The sequence below is a fragment of the Microcaecilia unicolor genome, chromosome 1 (assembly GCF_901765095.1).
Source record: "Microcaecilia unicolor chromosome 1, aMicUni1.1, whole genome shotgun sequence".
NCBI lineage: Eukaryota > Metazoa > Chordata > Amphibia > Gymnophiona > Siphonopidae > Microcaecilia > Microcaecilia unicolor.
This window is the reverse complement of record NC_044031.1, coordinates 740,280,612-740,294,296: the sequence shown is the minus strand read 5'-3', so window position 1 is coordinate 740,294,296 and position 13,685 is coordinate 740,280,612. Positions and strand designations below refer to the sequence as shown.

Here is a 13,685-nt window from a genome sequence, read left to right as displayed (position 1 = left end):
ATTAGGTATAAACTGTGTTGTCTCTGACATTATTTGTTTTGTACTGCTTTGGGTCCTACTTATCTGTATATCTGCTGTCTGGAATTTTGCAGGATGGAAAAGAGGAAATAAATTTTGGATGTTCTCCTTAGCAGTTGTTGTTGTTGTTTACTTTTACAGTGTATATATGGATGTCTGTTCTGGTGTGTGTGCTTGTGATAATGTTTGAATAACTGTCTATACTTATGGCTATGATTTGTGAACATGCAGCATCATTAAAGGACAGACTTTTAAATGCCCAGTTGGATATATATGCTAATCTCAACTTTGTTAAATGTTTCAGACATATTCATCTACTTGTTCCCATGATATAACTGAATTATATTATTCTGTCTCTGAGATAATGTGGGATATAAATGTAAAAAAAAAAATCCTTTATCCTCCACCTTTTAAGACATTTCCTATCCAGCTGGATGGTGATGGCGCAAGGAAAACAAGTTTGGTCCAGTGAAGACTAACTCAAAATAGCCTGTTCCTTAGCTGGTGCCTCGTATTACCTTATTGAAAGTGCGACCTTACCATACCTCTGTGGTTATGTTCCACTAATAAGTTAAATAACTCAATTCTGGCTTTATTGAAAGTATTATATAACCTTTGGATGCATGACTAGGAACAAAATCATATACTTATTTATTCAGTGCCGCAAAACAACCTTTTAGGGTGGATAGTGTTCACAGTGAGCTTCTTTTATTATCAACCAGATACGAGATAGAGTTTTCAGTTTTGGCACCGTATAAGTCATCACAAGAACAAAATATAAGAAAACCAATGTACTGCATTAGAGGCTTGTAGCCCATTTAGTTATGTTTAAACAAAAGAGATCTGCATGAAACAAAATATTTATTTTTATTTTGGCTTATAAAACCACTTGTCCCTGAAACATGCTCCAAACAGAATAATCCATTTGTGTATCTAAAAGTAGACTACAAAAGAGAAGAGGTGAAAATGTGAGTCCATGTTTCCCAATGAAAAGAGAGTTTAGTTTTACTTCCATTTAATTTCAATATATTCCATCTTTATAGTGCCAGGTTTCCCAAGGCAGATTACAACATCAGGAAACATCTATCTATCTACTTACAATTTCTATAGCGCTACAAGGCATACGCAGCGCTGTACATCATACACAGAAGACAGTCCCTGCTCAAAGAGTTTACAATCTAGATAAGACAGGTAAACAGAACAATTAAGGGTAAGGGAATAAAGAGGTGAGGATAAAGGACAAGGTAAGTGAGTTAGGAGTCAAAAGCAGTGGTAAAGAGGTGGGTTTTGAGTTTGAACTTGAAAATGGCAAAAGACGGGGCTAGACGTACATGATATTCCTTAGCTGGTGCCCTCATATTACCTTATTGAAAGTGTGATCTTACCATGCCTCTGTGGTTATGTTCCACTAATAAGTTAAATAACTCAATTCTGGCTTTATTGAAAGTATTATATAACCTTTGGATGCATGACTAGGAACAAAATCATATACTTATTTATTCGGTCTCGCAATTCCTCACTGAAATTTAGCCATCTGTATTGTATAGAACAGTGTATAAAAATGAGCACAAAATACAGAGTTTATAACTGCTGTTTCTACCAGCTACAATAATTTTTTAAGCTGTTTTAGTGATATTCAATTTTTATTTCGTGATATTTATATCTACGTATGGAATTGGGGTCAGCAATATGTTTCCATGGGTCCCTGGGAAGAATCCATTGTCTAGCATGAAGTTTAAATGCTGTGTTAGATCAGCAACGAAGCAAGCAGGGGCGCTTTTAAGTAAGTAGTTTGGGCATATGTCCAAGTAGCAAAACTTACTGGAAAATCTGCGGATCTCTTGCGTAACAGAATCAACTGGATTTAAAAGGGTGTTCCCCTATGGCCACATCCATTTGGGCACACATTATCAGTTGCCAGACCATGGCTGTGGCTCAAGGAAGTTAGACTGAGAACAGGAGACGGTATGAACCTGTCTAGCCCATTATATGGGCTGAAGCCAGTAGACGGAGCGTGCCACCTCACCCAAAATAATAGCAAATGCTATTGAAAATAATAGCAAAATATTATTAGAAATAACGGACTGCAACGTTGTCCATCAGTAAAAAGTCAAAAAGCTGTTCCAGTTGGATAGGCAGGTGGAGGAGAAAAGATTTTCTTTTCTTTTTTTTTTTTTTAACTTGACAGCTTTTTAATTTATTTGAAAGCTTCCCATCAATGGTGAAAAGAAAGGGGAAGTCTAAAGAACTAGTGGTGATGGAGATTCAAGCTGGTCAGGACCTTATGGAGTCATAAATTGTGTCTGGCCAGGCTCAGGAATATGTAAGGGGTTGCTAATACCAAGGAGCAGTGTGAGGTATAATGAAGGAACAAGTCTCGGAAAGGCTGGTACCTCACTGCCTGCCCACTCTACTAGCTTCAGCTTTTCATTTGGACTCCTCTGTACATACACCCAATGGGTTGGGTGGCAAAAAGGAAATTAATAATGAAGTTGGATTGGGTGGCCAAAGCCGTCATGTATAAAGTGTTGTAAGAAAGGAAGAGGCATCTGCACCGAGGAGCAATCCCTTCTTTGTGAACAAATTCAGATTCCATTATGTAGCTTCCCACTATTCCAGAACCTGTGAGATAGTTGTGTTAATCAACCAGCAGGTGGAGATAGAGAAGTGAAAACCGAGTTGACATCTGTGTCTTGGCATCCAGTCCAGTTCCTCAGTTTAATATCTCCAGCAGGTGCATAGACACGCTTTTCAGCCTCTGGTTCTAAGTGCTTTGCTCCTAGTCCAGTTGATCAAATGGTCCACAGTTGAACTTTGCAGATGGCTTGTCTGCAGAATCATATCTGGAGGTATTGAGTGGCCCTTTTACTCAGCCTTGTAAGCGTCTACGTGCGCCCAATGTGTGCCAAAATGGAGTTACAGCCTGGCTACCGCGTGGCTCTTGCGGTAATTTCATTTTCGGCTCGCGTCCGATACGCGCAGACAAAAAAACTTTTCTTTTCGGATACGCATATCAGACACGCGCCAAGTGATATTTGACGCATGAAGGTCATTACCTCCCGGTTACCGCATGAGACTTTATCGCTAGGTCAATGGCTGATGGTAAGGTCACAGACCCAAAATGGGCACATAGCAATTTTGATTTTTCAGCACATCCGTTTTCGGCAAAAATTAATTTTTTTTTTTTTTTTTTTTAAAGGCCTTTTTTTTTTTACAGGTGGGCTGAAAAATGGATTGGCGCATGTGCGAGCTCTCCCAAAACCCACATCTACACTACCGCAAGCCATTTTTCAACACGCCTTAGTAAAAGGACTCTTAAGATCCCTGACTCTGGTGCCCCGCAAATTTACTTCGTCCCTCCCTTCATTTCTCCCCTATTTCCTTTGGCGCTCTCCTTTTCCAGTAGAACCATAAGAGAGAAGAAGGAAAGAGGTTTGAGTAGCAGTGGTGAGACTTGTGGAGTATGTGAGCTTGGGGAGAGCAGCCGGCAGTGGTAAGTCCGACTAAAGTTTGACTCCGAACTGCTTTGGAGGGTGCAAGCTCTGCTTGTTGCAGGGGAGGGATCCTGACTCACCACTTGGGTCACGCTGTGCAGAGTTTATGATGGGTGGGGTGAATTGCGGCTCCTGCAGAAGCAATTAGGTAATGATCCCACTGTGGGACCCACTAGCCAGTGTCAAGGCATTGCAGTGTGTGCAAACCGGGAATCCTGTGGGATGCAGAGGAAATGGTAGGCGGCAACACAGATTTTGATTTAGCACAGCATCCGAATATGCTAGGGTCTTCGGGCTCTCCTGCAGGGCCGGGGCACAGTTTGATACAGGAGAGTGTAGAAATGGACGCCATTTTGTCGGGGCTGGCTAGCGCCGATCCAAGATATGCGCCCAACTAAATTGGACGAGTCATTGCCAGTAATTGGGAGTTAATTAGCAGCAATTTGAATTTGCGTGCACATCTTTTTACGCAGTATTCTATAACAGTGTGTACCCAAATCCTATAGAGCACAACCCAAAAGGGTACATGGCATGGGTGGGTCAGGGGCATTCCTAAAATTTGCATGCAGTGTTATAGATTTTTTATGGTTGCTCACAAAAATGGGTTTTTTTTGTTCTAAATACAGAAATGCATTGCTAATACTGGTGCTCAAAAAATTGTTGTTTTTATTTTAAATTTGTTGCTCGCGTAAAAGAATTTGCACACCCCAGGCCACTTCTTAGAGGAAACATTGCTTTGCATGTGTGTTACCACATGTTAAGCCCACATTCTAGTAAAAGGGTCCTGCGTAACCCTAGTAGCGCTCTAGAAATGTTAAGAAGTAGTAGTCGTAATAGATAATTGATTTTCAAGTTGTTGTTTTTTTTCTTTTATGAAGTTTTTGTCCTGCCAGTTATAAAGAGTTTGATGTACAATGAGTGATTATTTCCTGATGTTGTGTTGGATTTTTCTTATAGCATTTTACTTGAATTGATCCAGAGATGTTGTTTAAGGTACCTGCAGCTATTTATGTTTTTGAACTAGTGCATATTACTACTACTACTACTACTTAGCATTTCTATAGCGCTACTAGGGTTACGCAGCGCTGTACAAGTTAAAACATGGGGAAGGACAGTCCCTGCTCAAGAGAGCTTACAATCTAAAGGTAACAAACTATGTAGTCAGTGTATCATGAATGGGGAAGGTGGTTAGGCGCCAAAAGCAAGGGAGAAGAGATGGGTTTTAAGTAAGGACTTAAAGATGGGCAGGGAGGGCGCATGGCGTATGGGCTCGGGGAGTCTGTTCCAGGCATAAGGTGATGCGAGGCAGAAGGGACGGAGTCTGGAGTTAGCGGTGGTGGAGAAGGGTACAGATAGGAGTGATTTGTCCTGAGAGCGGAGGTTACGGGTGGGGACATAGGGGGAGAGGAGGGTAGAGAGGTAATGGGGGGGCTGCAGATTGAGTGCATTTGAAGGTCATTAGGAGAAGCTTGAACTGAATACGGTAGCGAATCGGGAGCCAGTGAAGCGACTTGAGGAGAGGGGTAATATGAGAGTATCGGTTCACGCGGTAGATAAGACGTGCAGCGGAATTTTGGACAGATTGAAGGGGGGATAGGTGGCTAAGCGGGAGACCAGCAAGGAGAAGGTTGCAATAGTCAAGACGAGAGGTAACGAGTGAGTGGACGAGGGTTCGGGTGGTCTGTTCAGAGAGGAATGGGCGGATTTTGCTAATATTATAGAGGAAGAAGCGACAGGTCTTAGCTGTCTGCTGGATATGGGCAGAGAAGGAGAGGGAGGAGTCGAATATGACTCCGAAATTGCGGGCTGACGAGACGGGGAGGATGAGGGTGTTGTCAACAGAGACAGAGAGTGGGGGAAGAGGAGAGGAGGGTTTGGGTGGGAAGACAAGGAGCTCAGTCTTTGCCATGTTCAGTTTCAGATGACGGTTGGACATCCAGGCGGCGATATCTGAGAGGCAGGCCGAGACTTTGGCCTGGGTTTCGACTGTGATGTCGGGAGTGGAGAGGTAGAGCTGGGTGTCATCGGCATAGAGATGGTACTGGAAACCATGTGATGAGATCAGTGAGCCCAGGGAAGAGGTGTATATTGAGAAAAGAAGCGGTCCAAGGACAGATCCTTGGGGAACCCCAACAGAGAGCGGGACGGGGGTGGAAGAAGAGCCATTAGAAAATACTCTGAAGGTGCGTTGGGAAAGATACGAGGAGAACCAGGAGAGGACGGGGCCCTGAAATCCAAATGAGGACAGTGTGTCAAGAACTAGTGCATATTGAAATGGGGGGGGGGGGGGGGAAGTTCTGTTAGTACAGCTAGATATGTCTTCTGTAAGTTATGATGTCCAGTATCAGATGAAACATTTTGTGACTTTGCAGATACTAGTGCTGGTTTCAGCTTGGAATTTGGGTGGATTTCTTTTAAACATGTATTACTCGCCTATTTGCAGCAAGCAAGCACTTTAGGTGAGGTGCAGCATACATTAGGGAACACCTAACCGACTACTTCTTGATTAATTTGATTATACACATTACTTTCTCTCTATGCATGTTAAATATTTTATTTTATTTTTTTCTTGTGCAGCCTATACCCTCCTATTCCTGGGCAGGAAAGCTCCTTGAGGTGGGGCGGAAAGAAGTTTGAAGAAATACCTATCGCCCACATCAAGGCGACATACAACAAGTGCGTGAGTGATATTTGAGTGCTAAAATTCTGCTGAACATTTTCCTTTCCGTTCAGAAACCTAAGCTCCAGGGCATACAATTACTGATGGGGACGTTGAAAGTCAAATCCCATGGTCAGCAAGTGCATTTTCTAAGGAAGATTCCCTGTTCAGGAATGATCTTACAGGGGTGCGGGACTCAGTCGAATATAGATAAAGCAAGGCCAGTTAAGATGGCAGAATAGGGTCTCTGTTCTCCCTTGGGTGTCTCTACCATGGCTCCTAGTTCATCTGCTCTCTCACAGAAGTGAGGTTGAGTGAAGATTTTGTAGTGAACAGGAAATTAGTGTCTAAAACCAGCGCAAAATTATGCACCAAAAAGAATGCCTGGTGCTTTAAAAACAAAATCGCCATGCAAGCTTCCCTCCCTCCGGTGACTTTAACTCTGCCTGTTTTTTCTGGGTGTGGACCCTGCAGCCGAAGGTAATTCTAATATCTTCAGCTCCAGTCATGGGCTGGGAACCAGGAGGTGGCTGCAGACCTTAGACTTGGAGGAAGCATCTTCAGCTTTGTTTGGGGGGGGGGGGGGGGGGGGAGGAGACAAGGGGTGGTGTTTGGCCTCAAGTGGGACCAGTGAGGCTACAGTACATAAATACCCAAGTGTTGCCATACTGGGACAGACTGAAGGTCAATCAAGCCCAGTATCCTGTTTCCAACAGTGTCCAATCCAGGTCACAACTGCCTGGCAAGATCCCAAAACAATACATTTTATGCTGCTTATCCCAGAAATAAGCAGTGGATTTTCCCAAGCCCCCCCTGAGTCAGAGCCTACCCTTCTGGGCTTGTTCTCCTGCTCTGCCAGACTTTGGGTTGATGCAAGTAGTCCCCTCTCCAGCGGCCCTAGCATCTCCTGGGGACGGGGTTTTCCCCGCTGGCTCCCAGGAGTTCACAGCGGATAACACGTGGAGTCTTTCTTTTGTTTTGCTGCAGTTGGGCTGCTCTATGGGGTCTCCTCTGTCAGAGCCCTTAGTGGAGGGTGAGCTCCCTCTGGGGGAGAGGGATGACCCTCGGGTGCTTGGTCTGTTTCAGTTGGTGGGGGGGGGGGGGTTCGGCTCCCTGTTTTCGGTGGCGCTAGCAGCGCTTCCAATAGTGAAACCCTTGGGGTTCTCTGGAGGAGAGTCGGGCGGCTAGCCTTGCATAGGGCCTCAGAGGCTTGTCCAAGGTGTTCCCCATGTAATGGTCATTCGGGGCCTGTTTACCACAATGTACAGTGTGCACTTGACTCAGGCCTGCAGGTTGGGAGAATCATGGCCCACTTCTTTTCTCTAGTGCAGGGAGAAGGAGAAACTCCGTTCCCTACATTGGACTCGGTGTCTGCAGTCACCTTGAATTTTCCCTTCCTGGTTGCTGGCGGCATTGCTTCACAGAATCTGCTAGATGGGAAGCTGAATCAGACCTTGTAGCCCGTCTTGGAGGTGTTTGCATTAGGAGCTGCAGGCTTCTATTGGTAGCCCTTTGTCTTTCCCGCTGCGGGCTGTCTTGGGTCGAGGGCTGCGGCATGGGCCTGTTTGCAGTGGCAGCAGCAGTCTGTCCCGGGCTGCCTGGTTGGAGGCACGTTTTGCCTGTCAGGTGGACGCTGTGTATGACATGCTTCGGCCTAGGGTATGTCTTTGGCATTCACCACAAGCTGTCAGTTCTGCCTGCGGCCGGTGGTTGCCACCTCCAAGGCCTGCGTGGTCAGATTTCCACTTTGGGCACCTTTCTCTTTGGGTACACCCTCAGTGATTTGGTTCAGGAGCTCGGTGAGTCGGGCTCCAGCGTTTGCCAGGGGACATTCCTCGTTCTTGGACTGCCCTGTGGGCTTGGCAAGTGCCCGGTTTCGTGTCAGCACTAAGGGTAGGCCTGGTCCTCAGAATTTTGGCCAGAGGGCTCAGTTTCAAGCCTGGCATTCTCCCTTCTGGGGGAAGGGGAACCAGGAACCAGCAGGGCACTCGGGGTGAGTGGCTGCTGTCTCCCGGCCTTCCTTGGGTGGCCTGGCTGGCTGGCCCATCTGGGCCGACATGGAGCCACTCTCGGGCAGTTCGGGATGTGTGGACTACCTTCTCCTCAGCTTAGGTGCTGGATTTTCAGGGTGCTGGCGTCTGGCTGGCGTTCTCCCCTCTGGTAGCCCCTCTCTTCTTGCAGTCTCCTTGTCAGAGGGGGCCTCTGTCTGCTCAGAGCAGAAGAGCAGTGGAGGTGCTTTTATCTTTTTGGGCCATTGTTCCTGTCCTTCCTGCCGAGCGCTGTTTGGGTCAGTACTCCATCCTTTTGGGGGGTTTCCAGGAAGGCGGGAACAGTGCAACCCATTCTGGATCTCAAGGGATCCACAGGTATCCATTTTCGGATGGCGGCCCTGAGGTCTCTGATCGCCTCCGCTTGGGAGAGAAAGTTTCTCTCCGCTCTTGATCTCAGGGAGGCATACTTCTCTTTCCCGCTACGGGCTGTCTTGGCAGTTCATTCCTGTTCTGGACCCTGCCAGTTGGTTCCGTCGGACCCGAGGACCCTTTTTGAGGTCATGCTCATAGTGGCGGTCTTTCTGTGGAAACACAAGTTTTTGTGTTCTCCTGTACCTGGATGACTCCGGGTCTCTTCTTGCCTAGCCTGAGTAGAGACCCCTTCAGCACTGGTTCACCCCCAGTTTTTTGTCTGGTTTGGGTGTTTAATTTCAACAGGAGCAGTCTGGTGCTCGTGCACCAACTTTTATTCCCGATGAGCTTGAGTGTTTCTTCATAGGGATAGCACTTTAAGTTAGCTTCTAAGTTTCTCACTCCTGCTTTGTCACCAGCCACAGGCTTGGTATTTCGTGCAGGTCCTTAGATCTATGGCAGCGGCCATGAAAGGGGTTCCTTCTTCTCTCATGCAGCCGCTTTAGGGGGCCCTGCTCAGTCGCTGGTCTCAGGTTTCAGAGGGCGGCAGCATCTGGCTCTTTTGCTCTCAGTGCATGAGGGGGTGCTGCTTCCCCAGTCGTTGACCCTGGGAAGATCCTAGAGCCTGCTTTGGGAGGTGCTGTCTATGGACACCAGCTTCTCAGGCTGGGGAGTGCCCTTTGCTGGGGTTCCTTGGTGCAGGGCTCTTGGTCCCCAAGGAGGGCATTGGCCCTCTATCCTCTGGAGCTGCGTGCGCAGTGAGCCGAGCTCTGGAGGCCTCTGCCCCACTGTTGGAAATACCACTATTCGGGCCTTTCGGTCTTGCCTGCGGCGGTTGCCTTTTTTCGCCTTGCAGGGGGGGAACTCCTAGCAGTCTGCTGGCGGGGGAGTCCAGCTTGTTAATGGACGGGGCAGTGAGACTTTAGTTGTGCCTTCGGCTGGTTTGCGTGGTCCCTCAATATGGAGACAGACTTGCTCAGTCAGTACACTCTGGTTTCCAGCAGAGGGAGTGGTTGGTCAAGCCATTTTCAGCTGGTGGCCTAGTCCTATGTCTAGGTTCCTCGGTGCTTCAGCCACCACCGGGCATAGGACTCTATGGATCTATTTGCCCTGCAACGGTTGTGTTTGAGCGAAAGACCTCCGTACACCTTCCCCCATGCCGATTTTAGGCCGGCTGTGGGGGAGAGTGGCAGACCTTTGGGGCAGGGTGATCCTGGTCTCCAGCTTGGCCTTGGCTTCCATGGTATGCAGATCTAGTGAGGCTTCTGGTCTGGGAGCCATTATGATTCCCTCAGTGTCGAGGTCTTTCTGTCGGGGCCTAGTGGCCATGGAGGTTCCCTCCCCCCCTTTCCTTTGTTTCTGTGGCCTGGCCCTGGAGAGGGCTCGGCTGAGGAAGAAAGGTTATTCGCTTTCAGTGGTGGCTTCCCTGCTTTGGGCCGGGAAGCGCTCTTCCTCATCGGCATCTGCCAGAGTGTGTTTCTAAGCGTGCTGTGAGGTTTTGGGTCGCCGTTGCATCCTCTCTGGGCCACTTTCTGGCTTTTTGGCAGGAGGGAAATTCATGGGGCTAGTGCTCTAGGTCCAGTGGGGGTCCTGGCTTGCTTTCAGGGCTGCTTGCAGGAGTCTTCGTTAGCTGCTCCTTCTGGACAGAGTTGTTTTTCTGGTCCTTCGGGTGCTTCAGCACTCCCCATTTGAGCCTGTTGATAGGTGGCCCTCGTTTTATGGCACCATGAGCACCTGTCTAGTTCTGTCTTTGTCCACGGTATTCTTTGAGGTGTTTCTGTCTTGGAAGGTCCCTTTATCCGTTTTTCGGAGGCAGGGGTCTCACTTAGGGCAGTACCATGCTTCTTGCCTTAGTGTTCGTTGGTTTTTCTTTTTCCGTAGTCAGTGGTCTGTTTTTTGGAAGCTTCTGGTCATAGCAGGGCGTTCTTGCATTTAGATTAAAAAAGGTTGAAAATTTTCCCTTCTGATCTGTGCACTCCACTTTGCCTGATCTTAAGTAGCAGTATCTCCTGCTCGTGGCAGAATTTTAATGGAAAGTTTTAACCAATTGCCTCTTGTGCAGTTTGTTAAATTAGATCTCTAACTAATATTTTCTAATTTCTTACCTTTCTTTCCAGTCTTTCTGAACTCTCCAAATGAACTGTACTGACAAAGTGCTGGGTGACAGACCAGGGTATCTCCTCCTCCTTTCTCTGTCCGTTAAATTTCAGGGACCAAGCCAGCAGCTGACAGTTTCCGAAGCAGAATTCAGCTGGCAGCTCAGCATCTAATGACAGAGAAGGGGTTGAGAGAGAAAATAGGAGTCAAGCCACAGCATCTCCTAACATTTTAGAAGAGCCCAGTTCATTTGAAGTGGAGGAGTGGCCTAGTGGTTAGGGTGGTGGACTTTGGTCCTGGGGAACTGAGGAACTGAGTTCGATTCTTGGCACAGGCAGCTCCTTGTGACTCTGGGCAAGTCACTTAACCCTCTATTGCCTGCCGCGTTGAGCCTGCCATGAGTGGGAAAGTGCGGGGTACAAATAAAAAAAAAAAATTGAGTGGAACTTAAAAAAAAAAAAAAGGATAACTTAATTCCTATCAGACTCTCTCTCCTCCCCCCCCACCCCCAACTATGTCTAATTGCAAAATTTTGCTGCAACTAAGGGTTCCTGCTCTTTTGAAAGTAAAACAGTCAAATGCTGAGAAGAGGATTTCTTTAGTGTATCAGTTTTTGAACTGCTTTGAACATCCAAAACCTGCAGTAAAAAGTGTCTGGGAGTGAGACTTCAAGTGGTGTGACCGTGTGACCTCACTGTCTCACGCAGAATGTAGCAACCACTGAAGGGCCATTTGTGCCGAGCTCAGACATTCAGAGTAAGCTGTCTGATCAGCATATTAAATTATTTGATTAATCTCATTGTGAATTAAGTCAGCCTTTATTTCTAGCTTGTTCTTGGAACTGATTTTCCCCCATGACCTCCTCTTACACTCTGCTACCTTTATCCTACAGACACGCAAGGCAGGTGGTGCGTCACAGTGTGTGCTGTCTGACGGTAAACTGAGTGTTTAATTGAAATGAAAGGCAGACAGTGTATCATCCTGGCGGCCTCCTGAGGAGAAAACCTCCCAATCTAATTTTCTGTTTCTCTTATTCCTTTTTGTTAACACTTTTTTGTGGGGGTGAGGGGGGTGGGCTTTGTGTGTGTTTTTTTTTTGGGGGGGGGGAGTTATTTTTGCTATTAGTATAGTATATAATATGGTTGGTTTGTCATAGATGTTGGGGCACATCACTAGATACTGTTTTTGTTCAGTATTGTTTCATATGAATAATATGAATAGTATATAATAATATAATAGTATAATAATAATATGAATAATAGTCATTTGTATTTTATTTCATGGCCACACTTTTTTTTTTTGTAGCTGAAGGCGAGTTACATTCAAGTACAGTGGATAATTTTCCTGTTCCTGGAGGGCTTGCAGTCTGAGGTCCTTTTACTAAGGTGGAGAAAGTGGTCATTTGCAATTGACAGACCATTTGGAAACATTAAAGGTTCTTAGCCTGTATCAGGCAGGCTTTGGAAAAGGATCTGGGACAGAACGTTTTTGGCCTTGATGCTCTCTGATGTGAGGGCAGCTGTGGATGCAGGTCAGGCAGCTCTGGTAGTTTCCTTGGACTTAGCATCTGCCTTCGTTCTTTTTGGATCATCAGTTGCTGCTAAAAAGATTAAGGATGTAGGGTTGGGGGGGCCAGGTATTGGGGGATGGTTTCAGTCATTTTTAGCTGAACATGTGTATTTCTTGAAGGATCTTTCCATGCAGACTTCTGACTATATGAGCTGCAGTGTGGAGTATCTGAAGAGTCTGCACTCTCTCTCCACTATTATTAACCCTCTCCTTGGCCCCTTTGATACACTTAATTGAGAGGTACCCCATTAAAGTATACGTCTATGCAGATTATATTCTGTTGGTGGGTTTTTATCCGGTGGATACCAGTGAAGTAATGATAATTGATGATAATTTTTGCAAGGGAAAGTTTTTCTCTGTGATTCATTTGGGTATTTAGGAATCATATTGGATTCCAAACTCGATTTCATGGGTGATAAGGGGAGGTTTTGCTGCATTACAAAGGCTTAGGTTGGCAAGTTGTTATTTTGATGTAGATACCATTCATATGTTACTGCATTCTCTGGTAATTTCCAGATTTGATTATGGAAATATTATTTACTTGGTTCTCCCATATAGTTTGAAAAGGTGGTTGAGAATTTGACAGAACTAGGCCATAAGGCTATTTGGAGGGGTGGGGGAGGGAGGATAAGACAACAGGTAACTCCTACCTGTGCTATCACTGGTTACCAGTAAAATACCGGGCAGAGTATAAAGTTCATATGTTAGTACATAAGGTACTATATGAAGGTGTCTATTCTTATTTGACACCTATAATTCAATTTTATATCCTGGGTAAGAAGTTGAGATCAGGTTCTGGTCAGCTACTTAGAGTGCCAAGCAATAAACAGGCATGTCTAACGGTAACAAGGGAGTGTGCTTTTTTTTTTTTTTTTTTGAAGGCTCCTAATAGATTCCATTTAGAGTTAAGGACAGAAGCCTCCCCTAAATCCCTAAATTATTTAGGAGGGCATTAAAAACAGTTTTTTTTTTTTTTGGGGGGGGGGGGGGGGCTTTTAAGTTGAAATGACAAAAGTTGGAATTTGGTAGTTGTAAGTATTGGCATTTTGCTCTGTGGATTCTGGAAGTGTGGAAGGTGATTGCTCCAGAGTGGAGGAGTGGCCTAGTGGTTAGGGTGGTGGACTTTGGTCCTGGGGAACTGAGGAACTGAGTTCGATTCCCACTTCAGGCACAGGCAGCTCCTTGTGACTCTGGGCGAGTCACTTAACCCTCCATTGCCCCCTGTAAGCCGCATTGAGCCTGCCATGAGTGGGAAAGCGCGGGGTACAAATGTAACAAAAATAAAATAGATACTATTGGAGATTCTACATGGAATGTTGCTACTATTGGAGATTCTACATGGAATGTTGCTATTCCACTAGCAACATTCCATGTAGAAGGCTGCGCAGGCTTCTGTTTCTGTGAGTCTGACGTCCTGCACGTACGTGCAGGACATCAGACTCACAG

The 13,685-nt window shown here is 46.1% G+C and overlaps 1 protein-coding gene across 1 annotated transcript in view; it reads left to right on the top strand.

Annotated features, from left to right (window-relative positions):
* Positions 1 to 13,685, top strand: part of MRPS11 (mitochondrial ribosomal protein S11) — a 60,081-nt gene that overhangs the window by 3,898 nt on the left and 42,498 nt on the right. The window contains exon 3 of the mRNA XM_030189706.1: positions 6,090 to 6,188. Within this exon, the coding sequence (XP_030045566.1) occupies positions 6,090 to 6,188 (99 nt within the window). The remainder of the gene's footprint in view (positions 1 to 6,089; positions 6,189 to 13,685) is intronic.